Source organism: Sapajus apella, unplaced genomic scaffold (genome assembly GCF_009761245.1).
Source record: "Sapajus apella isolate SASKATOON/1434 unplaced genomic scaffold, GSC_monkey_1.0 scaffold2, whole genome shotgun sequence".
Taxonomy (NCBI): Eukaryota; Metazoa; Chordata; class Mammalia; order Primates; family Cebidae; genus Sapajus; species Sapajus apella.
In genome coordinates, this window is record NW_022436942.1 from 23,219,172 (window position 1) to 23,236,640 (window position 17,469).

At 49.5% G+C, this 17,469-nt stretch overlaps 2 protein-coding genes and 1 pseudogene across 3 annotated transcripts in view; all 3 read right to left on the reverse strand.

Moving 5' to 3' along the window:
* Positions 1 to 2: 2 nt before the first annotated feature.
* PFDN5 (prefoldin subunit 5) lies at positions 3 to 4,145 on the reverse strand. Of its 2 annotated transcripts, XM_032292649.1 has the most exons (6): positions 3,805 to 4,145; positions 3,504 to 3,606; positions 3,169 to 3,200; positions 1,835 to 1,909; positions 1,610 to 1,715; positions 3 to 188 (listed from the first exon to the last, which is right to left on the reverse strand). In XM_032292649.1, exons 1-6 carry the CDS (start codon positions 3,874 to 3,876, stop codon positions 112 to 114), a joined length of 465 nt encoding a protein of 154 aa, XP_032148540.1. In that variant the 5' UTR covers positions 3,877 to 4,145; the 3' UTR covers positions 3 to 111. The 2 variants fall into 2 exon arrangements, with proteins under 2 accessions (XP_032148540.1, XP_032148548.1); XM_032292657.1 differs by lacking the exons at positions 3,169 to 3,200; positions 3,504 to 3,606 and having other exon boundaries at positions 3,805 to 3,941.
* A 1,666-nt stretch (positions 4,146 to 5,811) lies between these two features.
* LOC116527574 lies at positions 5,812 to 6,871 on the reverse strand (annotated as a pseudogene).
* Positions 6,872 to 7,072: 201 nt separating this feature from the next.
* ESPL1 (extra spindle pole bodies like 1, separase) overlaps positions 7,073 to 17,469 on the reverse strand; it is a 27,402-nt gene continuing 17,005 nt past the window's right edge. Inside the window, exons 16-30 of the mRNA XM_032292669.1 lie at positions 16,412 to 16,521; positions 14,021 to 15,009; positions 12,890 to 13,262; positions 12,532 to 12,693; positions 11,930 to 12,143; positions 11,639 to 11,829; positions 11,001 to 11,128; positions 10,744 to 10,866; positions 9,999 to 10,154; positions 8,822 to 8,992; positions 8,597 to 8,701; positions 8,288 to 8,403; positions 8,048 to 8,131; positions 7,735 to 7,899; positions 7,073 to 7,439 (exon numbers count right to left, since the gene is read on the reverse strand). Coding sequence (XP_032148560.1) covers positions 7,238 to 7,439; positions 7,735 to 7,899; positions 8,048 to 8,131; positions 8,288 to 8,403; positions 8,597 to 8,701; positions 8,822 to 8,992; positions 9,999 to 10,154; positions 10,744 to 10,866; positions 11,001 to 11,128; positions 11,639 to 11,829; positions 11,930 to 12,143; positions 12,532 to 12,693; positions 12,890 to 13,262; positions 14,021 to 15,009; positions 16,412 to 16,521 — 3,289 coding nt within the window. The 3' untranslated portion in view covers positions 7,073 to 7,237. The remainder of the gene's footprint in view (positions 7,440 to 7,734; positions 7,900 to 8,047; positions 8,132 to 8,287; positions 8,404 to 8,596; positions 8,702 to 8,821; positions 8,993 to 9,998; positions 10,155 to 10,743; positions 10,867 to 11,000; positions 11,129 to 11,638; positions 11,830 to 11,929; positions 12,144 to 12,531; positions 12,694 to 12,889; positions 13,263 to 14,020; positions 15,010 to 16,411; positions 16,522 to 17,469) is intronic.

Here is a 17,469-nt window from a genome sequence, read left to right on the forward strand (position 1 = left end):
CATTCTGCTCAGCTGGCACATTTATTGGCATTAAACACAAGACCCTTCCCTTTCCAGCACCAGGAAGCCACGCCCAAAGTGTGTCCTTCTGCCCCATTTCTGCAAAAACTCTCAGGCCTTAGCAGTAGCCTGAGCTGCCCCCAGGGCTGTGAGCTGCTGAATCTTCTGGCTCATCATTTCCACGACAGCTGTGGAAAAAAAGAAGAGTCAGATCTTGGTGAGGAGCAAAACGGTGAATCTAGAGTTAAGGCGAAGTGACGGGCAAGTTTAAGGATAGGAGGACAACTAACTGCAGTTTATTAATAGAACTTTTTTTTTTTTTGAGATGGAGTCTCTCTTGTCACCCATGCTGGAGTGCAGTGGCATGATCTTGGCTCACTGCAACCTCCACCTCCCAGGTTCAAGTGATTCTCCTGCCTCAACCTCCTGAGCAGGTAATCCCAAATACCTGGGATTACAGGCATGTACCACCACGCCCAGCTAATTTTTTATTTTTAGTAGAGACCAGGTTTCACCATGGTGGCCAAGCTAGTCTTGAACTCCTGACCTCAGATGATCCACCCGCGCGGGCCTCCCAAAGTGCTGGGATTACAGGCATGAGCCACCGCACCCGGCATTAATAAAACTCAGTGATCCACTGTGGGGTCACCAACACAAATTTAGGGTCTACAATGCATCAGTCAATATACTAACCACAGCCGGGTGCGGTGAGAACGAGACTCCATCTTGGAAAAAAAAGATGCTAACCACAGATATAAAAACGAACACTATATGGTATTAAATGAGTCACACATAATCAGAAGACTATAATGTGGAAAGATTTTTACCTTTAGAACACGGGTTCTGAATCCTGATTTTAACAGAGGGGAGCTTTTTTTTTTTTTGGGATGGAGTCTCACTTCGTTGCCAGGCTGGAGTGCAATGGTGTGATCTTGGTTCACTGCAATCTACGCCTTTCTGGTTCAAGCCATTCTCCTGCCTCAGCCTCCTGAGCAGGTGGGATTACAGGCATGCGCCACCACGCTCAGCTAATTTTTGTATTTTTAGTAGAGACAGGGTTTCACCATGTTGGCCAGGATAGTCTCAATCTGCTGACCTCGTGATCCATCTGCCTCAGCCTCCCAAAGTGCTGAAATTACAGGTGTGTGCCATGTGCCTGGCCAAGGGGAGCTTTTTTTAAAAAAAAAACACTGACCTCGGTATAACTTCTCCTCCCTTGACTTCCAGGTTTAGTCGATCTGGAATGAACCCAGGTTTTCTTTCTAAACTTCCTGAGTGAATCTAACGTGCAGCCGGGGTTGTAATTGCTGGTAATTAGTTCGTCTGGGTCATGATTCCTTCCTGTGTGTTTATCTCATCCCCCATTCCATCCTCATTAAATAGGAGCTCCACCAAAGCATACACGATTTCTTTCCTCTCAATTTCTGAAACGCTCAACCCAGAAATCTACAGATAGTGATTATGCAGTACATAGACTCTAAAGATGCCAAAGAGCAACTAAGACATAGTTTTAATCCAGCAAAGGGGACACCCCTGTGGTTCACACTCCAATCCATGTTCTTTATCATGGAGATACAGGGGATCAAGAGGTGTCCCAGGAAAAGCTTACCCTGTTTCATGGCGTGCTTCTCCTGGAGAGCTGGTTGGATTTTCTCCATCTGCTTGGTTAGAAAATCTATCTTCCTCTTGAAGAAGTCCTTGGCATCCTCAGCTGTCTGCAAGATCAGAGGTGAACAAGGGGCTAAAAGGAGATACCCTCTGGCCATATTGCACTCTAGCTCTTCCCTAAATTTCCCTTTCCTGTTCAGAGGGGCATCCACATGCTCTCACTCACCTTCTCTACATAGTACCCAGTTCCCACATCGATGAGCACGTGCTCCACATCATGCAGCTTCCCAGGGACATACATCTGAGAAGCAAGTATTAAGGGAAAAACTAGCCCAGCATGAGCTGTGATTCTGCCATCCAGCCTGCTTGGCCTCCAAAGACCCTCGTTTTCCAAAAAGCTACAAGGCATAAGGACTGAATAATCTGGAGGCCTCAGAACAATAGCTATAACTCCAAATGGAAAGAAGACAGAAGTTGGTTCTTTATGGAGAAAATGATGTATGCTGGAATACTCTCTTGTCCTGCCTCATCCCATCTCTCACCCTGTAAACAGTTCTTGCAGTTCTTCCCATTAGCCCCTCCAGAAAGACTAGATATAATGTTTTCCTACTGTTGTAGAGTACAAGTGGAAAGCTAGCCTCACTTCCCTTAACCCCCTCAATCATGAAGTAGCTAATTCTTGATGAAGTTAATGATTTTTTTTTTTTTTTTTTTTTTGAGATGGAGTCTTGCTCTTGTTGCCCAGGCTGGAGTGTAGTGGCACACTCTCAGCTCACCGCAACCTCCACCTCCCGGGTTCAAGCGATTCTCCCACCTCAGCCTCCTAAGTGAGATTACAGGCATGTGCCACATGCCCGGCTAATTTTGTATTTTTAGTAGAGATGGGGTTTTTCCATGTTGGTCAGGCTGGTCTTGAACTCCTAACCTCAGGTGATCTGCCTGCCTCAGCCTCCCAAAGTGCTTGGATTACAGGCGTGAGCCATGGCATCCGGCCAGTTTTTTTTTTTTTTTTTTTTTTAATAATTCCCTACTACACTACTATTCCTGTGTTGCTTTTAGCCTGTCAGCTCTCAGACTACAGATTAAAGGTGCCCTACTGCCATAACTCACTCATTCAAGTAAAACATTCAGCAAGTGGACACAATCCAGGTTCCTCAGTGACAGTTTAGGAATGAGCCACAATTAAGCTGAAATTGAAGATTAATTAACAAAGTCAACCTACATGTTTCTATATCTTCCTATTTTGTCTATTGCCTGTGTCTTCTAAGTTATTAGCAAAGTGTAAACCACCAGATTTATCTCCACATTAATGTTCTCAAACAGCAAAGGGAAATATTACATCTCAACTCGACATACTCCTTGGTATTCACAAGGCATTAGCTGGATGTTGGTGTGAAATTAGATAAAAGAGCTACAAAGTGTGTAGTAAGAGTATTCTCAAAATCATTGGGGGGGGAAGGGAATCTGAAGTAATCAAAACGACCCCCCTCCCCACTTTTTGCGGGAGAGTGAGGGAGAAAGGGAGAAGGCAGCAGGTAGTCGTTCCTGTGGAAAGGATACAGAACTCGTCAGTGGGACGAGTAATTCTTTCCCTGTGAAAGCAATGAAGACAAACACCCTAGGGAAGGTTAGCGGCTCCAAAGTAAGACATTAAAGAGAGTTCCAACCGGGGACAGCACCCACAGATAGTGTGAAAAAAACGGAAACAGGGGCAACAGAAGCAGAGGTATGTCCTGTACATTTCAATTCTAGGTAGGCAACATGCAAAGGGTTCATAAAGCGGTATACGAGATGTAATGGATTTTCTCGTTTCAGGTAAGAAAAACTGGATTAGGAAGTGGGACGAGAGAAGCCGGCTCGCCACTTTAGGTTGCCCTCACCCGCCTACCCCATACCCTCGTTGCTCTTGTTCAGCACGTTCAGACAGTCCTTGGCTTCCACATACTTGGTCTGTACCACTTTGAGCTGGGCAATGGACGTGGACAAGAACTCCACTTCCTACAGAGAACGGGAATAGAGTCAATGAAAGGGCTGCGGGGAGAAGGGAGCCTGGCCAGGGAGGGGGCGGATCCTGGGACCGGATAGAGGTTTCGCCAGGGAAAGGCAGGCTCCCAACTTGGAACGGGGAGCGAGGAAGTACGCGTGGGCAGGGGGGATGTAGAGCAGGAAAGAGGTGCCTCTGGGGCCCGTTCTCACCTGGTCCAGCTGGTTTTTGAGCATTTCTAGCTGCGGCAGATTCAGCTCTGTGATGTTAATCGATTGCGCCATGTTGGGAAGGAGGGCTACCGAAAAGGAAGTCCCTCGGCAAGCAACGCTCTAGCCGTACTCTGCGCGTCTCTATGGCGCCAGGAGGCCTCGCTGCGCCAGGCAGCTCTATGATTCTCCGTCACGGAAGGGAAGGAGGGGCTTGAACCTGTCAGAGGCTGAGCTGTGCGTTCTTTTCATAAAACATCCTAAGCCTAGCAAGGTAAAGTTGCAGCAAACAGGACTCCTGCCCACAAGGAACTGCAAAGTCTTAAAGTCCTCACGACACAACCACGATGTTATAAAGCAGTGTATGCTACTCCACATGGGTGGTATAAGCTACTGACAGATCTTCACAGGAGGAAGCCTGTGAAGTTCTTTGGTCCAGGAAGTAGCATTGTGAAAATGGTGCTTTGGGCAGATGAAGTGGAGGAGAGTCTGGAGATGGAGAGAACAGCAAGGTGGCACCATTGTCAACCAAGTAGAGCACAAATTAATCAATAAAATGTTTTGGCCGGGCACGGTGGCTCACGCCTGCAATCCCAGCACATTGGGAGGCTGAAGAGAGCGGATCGCTTGAGTCCAGGAGTTTGAGACCAGCCTGGAAAACACGGCGACACCCTGGTTTCTACTAAAAATACAAAAATTAGCCTGGCTGGTGGTGCACGCCTGTAGCCTCAGCTACTTGGAAGGCTGAGGTGGGAGGATCGCTTAAGCTGGAGAGTTTGAGGGTGCAGTGGGTCATGATTGTGCACTCCAGCAACAGAGCCGGACTCTCTTCGAAAAAATAAAAAAGATTTTACCATGTGCTATATGTGAGGGATACGTGAGAGTGTAAGATATTTGCTTCCCTTGAGCTTAACAATTGCAGAGAAAAACTTCACTATTATAACTCCACAGATCCACAGAATCTACTGCTAAAGTATACACATTGGTGTGACAGCTGTACATGAGCAGACAGCAGTAGCCTTTACCATCTACTTAGGAGTCAGGCAGGGCAACTGAGACATAAAAACTAGTGCTACTCCCAGGGTACCTGAGGCAGGAAGACAGGATGGATGGGTGGTACCTGCCCAAAACACTCTCAACGGGTCAATGATTACCCTTCCTTGGGCTTGCCTCTACTTAGCATTTTGATGCCCCTTTCTCCTCCAGATTTGTCTGCTGAGGCCCAGCCAGGCCCAGCAGGCTTTGTCCTGTGTCTTTGCCTTTCTTCCCCAGGCTCTCAAACTCAATCTCCTGTAAGCTGTTCCCATCAGTTTACAGTACCACAGCAGGAAGGGGGCAGTTATGCTGTCTTTTTTTTTTTTTTTTTTTTTTTTTTTTTTTTTTAAGACAAGTCTCATTCTGTCGCCCAGGCTGGAGTGCAATGGCACAATCTCAGCTCACTGTAACCTCTGCCTCCTGGGTTCAAGCAATTCTCCTGCCTCAGCCTCCCGAGTAGCTGGGACTACAGGCATGCACCACCACACCTGGCTAATATTTTTTCTTCCTCAAGTTGGAGAAATCATGATTTTAAATTTTGTGTTATTTCAAATCACAAAGACTCGTTAAACATTAAGCTTCTGTTCAATCCCCTGGGAAGAGGATTCATTCTGATATTTATGTTTCCAAAAAAGTTATATTGTGCTTGGAACACAGAGAACCAGTTATTAACTTTCTGCTACTATTATATAATAAATAATAACAGCTTGGCCTAGGTTACTGTGACTTCTGACAGATCAAGGAAACAAGTTATTTTCTCCCTTTGTGATTACAGCACATTGCAAGACATTTATTCCTTTAAAAAAAAAAAAAAAAGACAGGGTTTCACCACGTTGGTCAGGCTGGTCTTGAACTCCCGACCTCAGGTGATCCACCTGCCTTAGCCTCCAAAGTGTTTGGATTACAGGCATGAGCCACCACGCCCGGCCGACATTTACTCCTTTTAATAAATGTCCCGGTACTCTGAGTTTCCCTTTCATTTAATTTCAACAATCTGTCAAAAACAGCCAATAAGCAAATGCTGAATTACATTCTGTTGAGTTTTTTAAAGGCTCTAGACTACAAAAACATCTTGTATGTCTCCCACCCTGATCACCCTGCTACTTTTCCATATACCACAGGCCACCCATAGACACAAAGCTAGGGGGTGAAGCTGACATGGTCTACTTGGAGCCAGTAGACAGGAGGGCGGAGTCCTGATGAAGCACCTATGGACAAAATGTAGTTCACTGTGGGGTTGAAGTTCTTCAATATGAAGAAGGGAGCAACAATGACCAAGACCAGGAACAGAGTGTTGTTGTTATAGAAGATAGAAAATGTAGCTTCATAATCAGCAACTTCATTCCCCTTCCACAAGATTCTTTCATCTTTCCCCTTCTAAGACATCTTTCTATTATCAGCTTCAGAAAGTTTTTAAGTCGCTTCTTTGGAAACAGCATCCTACCTCTTCTGTGCTACTTTGTGCTTGAGAAGAAATGTCACATTCTTATATGCAAAAGCTACTAAATATGTGCTTACTAGGGTCATCACACTACAAAACAGCAGACTGAAGACGATCCAGGGGCCGGATGCGGTGGCTCACGCCTGTAATCCCAGCACTTTGGGAGGCTGAGGCAGGCAGATCACGAGGTCAAGAGATCGAGACCATCCTGGCCAATATAGTGAAACCCTATCTCTACTAAAAATACAAAAATTAGCTGGGTGTGGTGGCGCACGCCTGTAGTCTCAGCTATTCGGGAGGCTGAGGCAGGAGAATTGTTTGAACCCGGGAGGCGGAGGTTGCAGTGAGCCAAGATCATGTCACTGCACTCCAGCCTGGCGCCTGTGGATGGAGCGAGACTCTGTCTAAAAAAAAAAAAAAAAAAAGAAGAAGATCCATATGCCATATTCTCCAGTATAACCAGATGGGGATGGCAGACACAAAGAACGCGTTCCCAAAGAAGAGCGCAGAGGACTTGGCTGAGAGGTTGAGGCTGAAATCCTGCAGGAGCAGGTCCTTCTCAGACTGCTGTTTGGAGCTGCCTTTGGGAGCCATGGCAGAATGGGAGGCAAGAGCCTGTTTTTTTTTTTTTTTTAAGTAGAAACGAGATTTCACCATATTGGCCAGGCTGGTCTCAAACTCCTGACCTCATGATCTGCCTACCTTGGCCTCCCAAAGTGCTGGGATTACAAATGTGAGCCACCGTGCCTGGCCATGCTGTCTTTTTAAATGTTCTCAGATAAACTACGCAAAACAGTTTGAATGATGTATCTTTATTACATTGAGGTTAAATCAAACGGAAATGTTTCATATAAAACACTGAGGAAAATCACTTTAAAAGAGTTATCCTAAGGATTAAATCTAAGCTTGGAGGTAGAACAGTCATGTTGCTTCTAGCATCCATAAGACAGCTCCAAGGTGTTACCGCAGAGAGACAGGCAAACCATAGGCTATAGGTGCAGCCCCAATAAGATACTTGAGTCGGGGAGCTTGGCGGGCCTGGTTTACATAGTAGAGAAGGGGGGCTCCTGGGCCTGCTCCAAGCCAGCCCTGCAGCAGAGCTTCCGTGTAGCGGTCAATGTCACGGTCAGTCACATCCCAGAGATTACCCAGAAACAAGGGGCTGGGAAAAGAGAAGGAAGAAATACAAAGTAAGGGCTCTAAAACAGAATACATAGGAAAACACCGTTGGTGGTAGGGGTGGGTAAGTAGAGAGGATTGAACCAATGAGAAACTCCTTTGGCCCTTAGTTACAAGAGAACAGAAGGGAGCTAAGGGTTAATGGTTCAGGCATGCCAGGGAACTGGGATACGAAGAAGGTGGGGCACAAGAGAGGCAGGATTCAGACCTGGGAAAGAACCTGGGGTGAGGGCAGGAGTCTTAAGGCCCTAGGATGGGTCTTGCCCTTGGAGACTCACCAGCCAGCCATGATGTACTTGAGCACGATGCCAGCCCCCTCCAGGTTTCCATGCACAGCGAGGGCCGCACTGCTGCAGCCAAACAGCAGGGCCACTGCCCGGCAGCTCAGCCGCAGGACTGCCTGCCCATCAAGGAAGCGGGCACCAGCCCCATGCCCTGCATAGCTAAGGCAGAAGGAGGTGAGATGACTCTTGACCTAACAGTACCTGACCTCTGCCTGTGTCTCCAGAGGCTCTGAAGTCCCAAAGCAACCCATGGTGACACCATCCTTAGGACTGCCCCTCTCCCCACATCCCTGCCTTCAGCACTCACATATACAAATCATGCTTTGTCAGGGCTTCCTGCACCTGTTCGGGTCTTGGCACCTCCCCAACCACTCCTTTCCAGCCAGCTTCACTGCAGGGAAAAGGTGGGAGTGAGAATAGGGAAATGCACGGCAGGGTCATCAGACAGCAGGTGGGCTGCGACAGTTGATTCTGGAGAAAAGGCTTGTTGCCGCTGTATGTTGTCTCTACCCTTCCCCACTCCCCTTCTTGTCTTCACTCCCCTGACCTGCTGAAATTGGCTCGAAATTGTTCCTCTGTGCTTGACAGGTTATTGTGAGGGTTCAGGACATAGAAGGTACTTCGCGGATCCACCCCTTGACTCAGCACTGGTGAGGCCCCATGCTGAGGAGGAGACACTGGCGATTAGGATGCTGGTCTCACCAAGAGGCCCAAACTCTTAACAACAATCTCAGCCACTTTCCATGTCTGAGCCATTCCTAGGACCCTCTCCTATCTTCCCAGGTCTCTCTGCCCTTCTTTCTTCAGGTCTTCCTCAATCGCCAATCATTCCCAGACACCACTCCCTGAACCTCACCTCTTTGGTGATGGAGTAGCTGAGTAGGAAGCGGAAGGAGGGCAGCCGGGTGACAGGCAGTGCCTGGAGGCAGGGCATGCTTTCCCATGGCAGCTTCTGCAAGTCCTGGACAAAAAGCACTAAGAGATTACCGTCCCCAGCCAGGTACATGCAGATCAGAAGGGGCATGGGGATGAGTTGGTACTCACTGCTCAGTAGACACTACCCTCTGCCCCAGCTCCTTACCTTGTCTAAGACCAAGACAAGGTGCCTATTGCTTGGTACTGTCAGGCCCTGTAGACGTTCTACTGCCTCATTCAGGAGCTCTTGGGCTCTCTCTGGCTGGGTTGGGCACATCCCGTAGGCCAGGGCCTGAATGTCCTGAGGGGTGAGGGCACTGGCGCCACTGAGCATGACCTACAGGGGAACAGTGCTGGTGAGCACCATCTCCATTCATTCATGATGGCTGCTGGGAAAGGACTGAGCCAAGTTTCTTCCCCTTCCCTGCTTTCTTTTTTTTTGAGACTGGGTCTCGCTCTGTCACCAGGCTGAAGTGCAATGGCGCAATCTCGTGTTACTGCAACCTCCGCCTTAGGTTCCAGCAATTATCCTGCCTCAGCCTCCCGAATAGCTGGGACTACAGGCGTGTACCACCATGACCAGCTAATTTTTGTATTTTCAGTAGAGACAGGGTTTTTTTTTTTTTTTGAGACAGAGTCTGGGTCTGTCGCCAGGTGCCAGGCTGGAGTGCGGTGGCACGATCTCGGTTCACTGCAACCTCCACCTCCTGGGTTCAAGCAATTCTCCCGCCTCAGCCTTCCAAGTAGCTGGGACTATAAGCACGCACCACTATGCCCAGCTAATTTTTGTATTTAAGTAGAGATGAGGTTTCACCATGTTGGCCAGGATGGTCTCGATCTCTTGACCTCGTGATCCGCCCGCCTCAGCCTCCCAAAGTGCTAGGATTACAGGCGTGAGCCACCACACCTGGCCGAGACAGGGTTTTACGATATTGCTCAGGATGGTCTCGAACCCTTGACCTTGTGTCCACCTGCCTTGGCCTCCCAAAGTGCTGGGATTACAGGCATGAGCCACTGCACCCGGCCTTTTTTTTTTTTTTTTTTTTGAGATGGAGTCTCGCTCTGTCACCCAGGCTGGAGTGTGGCGATCTTGGCCCACTGCAACCTCTGCTCCCCAGGTTCAAGCAATTCTCCTGCTGCAGCCTCCGAGTAGCTGGGATTACAGATGACCCCCGCCATGCCCAACTGATTTTTGTATTTTTGTAGGCAGGGCTTCACTATGTTGGCCAGGCTGGTCTCAAGCTCCTGAGCTCAAGCAATCTACCTGCCTTGGTCTCCCAAAGTGGTGGGATTATAGGTGCAAGTCACTGGGCCCGGCCGCCTTCCCTGCTTTCCTCACTCACTTTCAGCAGTGTGGGGTCAGGATATCTCCAGCCGCATTCCTGCAGCAGCTCCTGTAGGCGAGAGGCCTCCTGGGCAGGGCCGGGCTCCTCACTGGATGGCAGCAGCAGCCCCTTCCAGCAGCCCAACACAGACTTCTCTAGGGAAGTGATGAGAACCTGAATGCAGAGGGCAGAGCCTTCAGTCAGAGAGGAAGCCGAGCTTCTTTCTCACAGGCACTGACATTTTGGAGATGAGACAATGCGTTATCCAATGTGCATATTTGTCTTACATATCTTTCTGCTAGCCATAGAAGGCAAGAATCTAGAAACTTTCTTCATTTTCTGAGACTGGGAGAGTCTAGACTATAATCTATCCCTCTGTTGTGACAAATACGAACAGGTGGGCAATGAAAGCTAAAACTGGGAAGCTGATAGCTGGGTTTAAGCTCTTTGTTTTTCTGGGTACTGTTAAATATCCATCACCATATATGCTTCAATTTCTGGGCTCTGAAGTTCTCCCCAGGTGACACAATTTTTTTTTTTTAACTGGGGTCATGCTCCCCACCCGCACCCCTCCCAGAGCCCTGGCAGGGACATTCAGGGGTGTGCTCCCAGGTGACACAATTTTTAAATTTAGATCTACACTTCCAGAAGGGATCTGAAGTGGCTTTAGCACTGACCCAGGACCTCTGGCAGAGAAGACACTGGGACCCCCCTCCCCGGGTCATTCCTAGGGCAGGCCTGACCCCACCCCAGCAGCACACACCTCCATCCTGTGGTCCAGTGCTAGCCGCCCCGTCCACCATTCGCGCTTGTCAGTACAGCTGCTGTTCTCTTTCTGTGCCTTCTGGATGGCATCGAACTCATTCAGGGCTGAACTCAGAGGAAGCTTTGGGAGACAGGGCTGTGAGACCTCTGCTTATCCACATGATCACCATCTCTCCCTCCCGTAGCACAGAATGTGAGCAGCTTGACCTGAAGCCCAACCCAGCCCAATTTTGCTCCATGGCCCAGGAATCCTACCTTGTTTTGGGCAGTGGGAATCTGCACAGTGACTGGGGGGCTGTCCTTTTCCAGCCGGGTCAGCAGGAGGGTGTTGCCCACAGTTCCGGGCTGGAGAGTGACCAGGGCCAACACACACACAGTCACCCCTGACACACAGGAGACGGACAGAATAATTTCAGCTGTTAAAGGAATTCCCTTCCCTGTCCTGGCACTCAATCCCTATCTATCACTCAAGACAACGTCAAGAAGTCTGCCCCGGTCACTGGAGTTCAAGGTGCTCTCCTTTGCTCTAATAGTTCCCTGTGCACAGAGACCACATACTGTACTTTGTGTCCCTCACAGCAACTAACAAAAGGTTGTGTACAGAGTGAGGCACTCCAATCATGTTAATATGTTTCATGTTAGTATAGAAGACCCCAGACATCTGAACCCACCTCTGAAGAAAGACACTGAATTTGCTGGTAATTCAAAGTTGAAGTTTTTCGTTTTCTTTTTTTAAAAAATCTTCCTGATTTAAGATGCTAACAGGTAAAAAGGTATGACATAAGGGTAATAAATCTATGTAAACTAACCAATGCCTAAACTCCTTCACCCAGCTCCTCAGTAAGAAGATGCAGAAGAGGACAGAGGAGCTGGCCAGAAGCCTGCCTGCATACCACTGGGAATCAGAGCCAGGAGCTCCTGGAAACTCTGCTTCTCGGGCTGGGGGAAGTGGCCAGATCCCGAAGTCCTGAAGGAAAAGAGGTGCTGGATGCGGGCCAGCGGGACATCTCCAGGCGTCTCCTGAAGGCTCAGCCCCTGCAGCTGGTCTGCTATTTCAAGTGATCCTCGGTGCTTCTGGGCCTTGCTGCAAGCAACACAGGGAGGGGTGAGCTCCTCTCCCTTCAAAGTCTGGACCCTCCCTCCAGTCTGGCCCAGCAGGAGTCTTGGGGATGCTGGGTACTCACCTGAGCTGTCTGTGGAGGTGGGTGAGCAGCTGGTGGCGACAGGTGATGGAGACAGACTCGGTGACAAGGAAAGCAGTGGCATAGGGATCCCAGTGGCCCAGGCACAAGGCCAGGAAGCGGCAGAGGTGGGCATAGAGCCCACTAGGAGGACAGTGACTAATGCCCCGGAAAGCAACACTCAGGGAGTCACAGATGGAGTCCAGAGTAGAAAGACCTAGAAGAATGTCAGGACACTTGGTACAGCTTAATTCCTTATTTCATAGTTGACAGGAACTTTCCAAGAAGAAAGAGTCCCTGTCTCATCTCCCACATGGCAAACAGCAGCTACCATTTATGAAGGGCAACGTGCCAAATGCGGTGCCATGCAACTCACAGGCATCAGCTCACTCCACCATGCCCCTAAACCCCATTTTACAGAAGGAATGGAAGGTCAGAGAGTTTAAGTGACTTGTACACAGCTCATAGAAAGAGTGCTGGGATTCAAACACAGGTTCAGAGGCTACTGGATCCAGATCAGAATCCAGCCTGGAAAGACAGAGGGATCAACAGCCCTAGAGGCTCAGCCCTCTCTAAGTGACCAGCACCAGGGATGGCATATTCACCAATGGCTACAGGAGCTGAGCGGGGCTGGAGCCGAGGACCAAGATCCTTGTCACTCTCCTTGTCTGGACATGGGCTGGGCAGCTCTTTCTTGCTGGAATCCAGTCTCATTAGCTCCCATTCTTCAGAGGCTGCCTCTGGGCCCGGCACTGGAGGCTTCCCACCTGCGGAGAGAGAGGGCCTTTTTCACAGTGCTCCCTCCCTCTGCCATCTTCTTCATTCTTCCTTCTGTAATCCACTCCCTTAGAGCCAGCAAAAGAGCATTCTTTCTGTACTCCCTTGGCAGCACTTACTGCTTGTGCTTTGCCCCAGGACACACCCCAAAAATATGCACCACCCACCTCACCCTTGCTGTCCTACCTGAGGCAGAGTCGTCCCCGTCAGAGCCCCTGAGGATCTCAAAGCTCATTTCTCTCCAGTTGTCAGTCAGTTCTTCCTCAGGGATGGTCCTCATGATCTCAGGGCCAGCTCTGGCCTGGTCACAAAGGGCCCTCTGGGGACACTGCTCCTCACAATGTCTTGATGCCACCTTCTTGGCCCTCCGGCTCCTGCCACTCAGGCCAGGGTTCCCAGGGGCACTACTTGGGGCAACCACCATATCTGTTTTTAGGCTCAGGCCCTTCCTTGCTCGCCCCCGGCCCCGGGAAGCAGTGCCCCGTCTCTTAGGCTCCTCTGCCAGCCAGACCTCGGCTGAGACAGGGTCTTCCAAGTCACTGTCATCACTGAAGTTCACCTGAGATCAGAGGGAAAGGGTGAGGGGCCAAGGGGTCTTCAGTGACAAGACACCTTGTGACAGCAGGTGGCGCTGTGGAGGCACCAGCAGGCACCATCACCTGGGACCCTGGAAGATTTTAGAACTAACTTCCCACAAGACACCCAACACTTTAGATCGGGGGCAGCGGGGCAGCGATTCTTGGATGTGGAAGGAGGAAGAAAAGGAGGGAGCAGAAGGTGGGATGAAAAGGTAAAAGGAATGTTTGAGTTAAGGAAAGTGCCTCTGTCTGAAACAAAGGGAGACTTGAACTAGGTCTTGCTGTGAAAGATGTTGGCCAGGTGTGGTGGCTCACTCCCGTAATCCCAGGACTTTGGGAGGCTGAGGCAGGCGGATCACCTGAGGTCAGGAGTTTGAGACCAGCCTGGCCAACATGGTGAAACCCCGTGTCTACTAAAAACACAAAAATTAGCCAGGTGTGGTGGCACACACTGTAATCCCAGCTACTCGGGAGGCTGAGACAGGAGAATTGTTTGAACCTGGGAGATGGAGGTTGCAGTGAGCCAAGATGGTGCCACTGCACTCCAGCCTGGGCAACAGAGCAAGACTTCATCTCAAGGAAAAAAAAAAATGTTGGGGTACTGTAGACAGCAGGAGATTAAGGTTCCACTAGGCCCTGGGGAGTTATTCCACGGGGATACCTGCTCTATAGAACTCTCTCCTCTAGGACCAACCCCACCCAGCACTACCACCACCACCTAGCAACAGTCCCAACTCACCTTGAGGCGCGTCTGGACTCTCTGTTGTACCCTTGGGGCCTGGGGAACTTCAGGCTTGCTCTTTGTAGGGCAGACTTCCTCAAACACCGTGAAGGGGACATGAGGGCCAGCCTGTCTGGCCCGGCCTGGAGGCCTAGGTGTGCAGGGCAGTCCTTTACCTTCCAGACCTTTCTGAGAGGTATTATGGAGGCGCAGGGGAGCACAGGCTACCTGTTGGCACCCTCGTCCAGAACGTTTTTGGCTCCGAGTCTTAGAGGGCTCTGAGCTGGGGATATTTTTTATTAATGGTGGCTGCCAGCCCCAGGAGCTTGCAAAAAGTTGGGGAGTACAGCAGTTGAGGCCAGCCAGCTTTGTGAGGGCCCAAATCAAGAGCAGGCTGGCTCGCCAGGGCTCTAGGTGGGGTGACCGTGCAGCTACAAACTTCAGCCCTGACTCTAAAACCTTCTGCAGGCTCTTGTTTGATGGCTGACTCAGGCCCTCCAGTGCCAGCTGTGTGTATGCTTGAGCCAAGATCTCATCCAAGAGGCTTGGAACCAAGGAGGCGGGTGTCTTATGATTCAGGGAAGCTTGGAGAGCTTGGGTGAAGCGCTCTGCAGCTTCAGGGCAGCCCTTCAGCACGAATTGCAGCAGATCCAGACCCTGGGCCTGGTGGCCCATGGCCAGCTGCACCCCTGCCGTGACCAACACCCAGCGCAGACAGACTGCTGTGAGGACAGGGCTGGCACAGAGCGAGCAGTTGCAGGTGGGTGAATGGGACAGGAATTTGGGGCTGGGCTGGGGCTTGGTTTTCAAGACTGGGGAGGAGTTTGTAGACGGTGCTATGGGGCCAGGCTCCTTGGCCACAGTGGCCACCAGCTCCAGGGCAGGGCCTTTTAGGAAGAGCTCCTCCTCTGGGAGCTGCGAAGGACAGGGGACCTGGGCCTGCTTCTTCCCCTTCTGTAGGTGGACCTTCTTCACAGAGTCCAGGTGCTGGGTCACCCCACCAAACTCTGGGGAGAAGGCAGAACAAGAATTACAAAACCAGGAGAAATGGTATCAAGTACTTCCTGAGCTACCTCTGGGCCCAATTCCCCGTTATATATGCTTACATATATATATGTTTATATATATGTACATACGTGTGTGTGTGTGTGTATGTATGAATTACTGTATAACATACCAAATATTAGTACAGCTTATTATTTTTCCTTTTTTTTTTTTGAGACAGAGTCTCACTCTGTCACCCAGGCTGGAGTGCAGTGGTGTGATTTCCGCTCACTGTAATCTCCGCCTCCCGGGTTCAAGCAGTTCTCTTGGCTCAGCTTCCCGAGTAGTTGAACTACAGGTGCCTGCCACCACGTCTGGCTAATTTTTTGTATTTTTAGTAGGGAAGGGTTTCACTGAGTTAGCCAGGATGGAGTATGGCTTATTATTTTTTAGATAAAGTCTTTACTGTTTTCTTTCCAACCAACAGTGGATCGAACACAAAGCCCCCATACCTGCAGCTCTGGGCCCACATGGCTGAGAAAAGCAGGCTGGCCCCAGGAGGCCCACACCTGAATCCTGCCTCCTGCCCTGTGATCCTTGTCCCAAACATGGACTTTCTCAACTTTCTTATTTAACAGATGAAAATAATTTATGCTTCCACCTGGCTTTACGGGGTCTAGTATGGGGCAAATGAAAACAAAGTATATGTGAGGAGACAAAATGTGCCATAAATGCAGTGTCTTACTATTAGCTTCGGCACTCCTGAGGACATGTTTGTGCTACTCGATACAGTAGCCACTAGCCATGTGGCTACTGAGTACATGAAGTGTGGCTAGTGTGACTGAGGACCTGAGTTCTAAATATTATCTAAATCAAATTTAAATAGCCAAAATGTATTAGGAAGCACTGAAAACTAGAACTAGGGTAAGTCTGGGCAGGCTCTCTGAAGGAGGGAGACCAATAGTTGGACTGAAGTCAAGGGAATGTTGCCCTGGGACCAGAAGTCAGTATCTGATTAAAAAGGGAACAAAGGCTTGGCGCGGTGGCTTATGCCTATAATCCCAGCACTTTGGGAAGTCAAGGCAGGTGGATCACCTGAGGTCAGGAGTTCAAAACCAGCCTGGCCAATATGGTGAAACCCCATCTCTACTAAAAATAATAAAAAAAGAATTATCTGGGTGTGGTGGTGTGCGCCTGTAATCCCAGCTATTCGGGAGGCTGAGGCAGTATAATCACTTGAACCTGGAAGGCGGAGATTACAGTGAGCCGAGATCACACCACTGCACTTCAGCCTGGGTGATAAAGTGACACTGTCTAAAAAAAAAAAAAAAAAAAAAAAAAGGAACAAAACCTTTACACAGAAAGATGTGCTAGAGTGTGTGTCATTTCAGCACTGTCCGTGGGCATGGGGACATGGCTGCTCACCTGTGCAAGACTCGAGCAAGAACAGAACCTGCTGCAGGTCTGACTGACAGAGGTCAATGTCCATGCGGGCCAGCTCCAGCTCGCCCTTCAGCACCAGGAACAGGGCACACCTTGTAGAAAGAGGAGAGAACCAATCAGAGCAATCCTTTGTTTCCCTGCAGAGTCTCTCTTTGTCTCTTTACCAGGCCAAGCTACCTCAGTCCTTCCCTGCCTCCAAAAGGCATTCACTCCCTTAAGCTGATTTAAAGGCTCCCTGGAGGAAACCCTGAACACTTCTCTCTAATCCCAATGCTCTTTGTGCACTGGGATAGGATTTTCCAAACTGCATTCCTCAATAAAAGGACCCTGGCCAGGCAAGCGGTGGCGAACGCCTGTAATCCCAGCACTTTGGGAGGCCAAGGCGGGTGGATCACAAGGTCAGGAGATCGAGACCATCCTGCTAGCATGGCGAAACCTCATCTCTACTAAAAATATATAAATTAGCTGGGTGTGGTAGCACACCTCTGTAATCCCAGCTACTCGGGAGGCCAAGGAAGGAGAACTGCTTGAACCTGGGAGGGGGAGGCTGCAGTGAGCTGAGATCCCGCCACTGCACTCTAGCCTGGTGACAGAGCAAGACTCTATCCCCCCCCAAAAAAAAACAAAACAAACAAACAAAAAAAAATGGTTTCCTGCGTGGCCGGATGCAGTGGCTCACAGCTGAGGCAGGCAAATCACGAGGTCAGGAGTTTGACACCAGCCTGACCAATATGATAAAACCCCCATCTCTACTAAAAATAAAAAAATTAGCCAGGCATGGTGGCACGTGCCTGTAATAGCAGCTACTCGGGAGGCTACGGCAGGAGAATTGCTTGAACCCAGGTGGCAGAGGTTGCAGTGAGCTGAGATGGCGCCACTACACCCCTCCCTGGGCAAAAGAGAAAAACTGTCTAAAAAAAAAAAAAAAAAAAAAAAAAAAAATCCAGAGAAACACTGTACACTAGATCTCCCTTTCAGAGATTTGCAAAGCATACCCGCATACTGAAGGACAGTATTTTTTTTTTTTTTTTTTTTTTTTT

Excerpts from the sequence above, each read along its gene's own strand:
- PFDN5 (XM_032292649.1), bottom strand. The coding sequence starts at position 3,876 with ATGGCGCAATCGATTAACATCACAGAGCTGAATCTGCCGCAGCTAGAA. Across the intron at positions 3,607-3,804 it reads TCAAAAACCAGCTGGACCAG|GAAGTGGAGTTCTTGTCCAC; the intron begins GTGAGAACGGGC and ends CGTTCTCTGTAG. Across the intron at positions 1,716-1,834 it reads CTGGGTACTATGTAGAGAAG|ACAGCTGAGGATGCCAAGGA; the intron begins GTGAGTGAGAGC and ends CTGATCTTGCAG.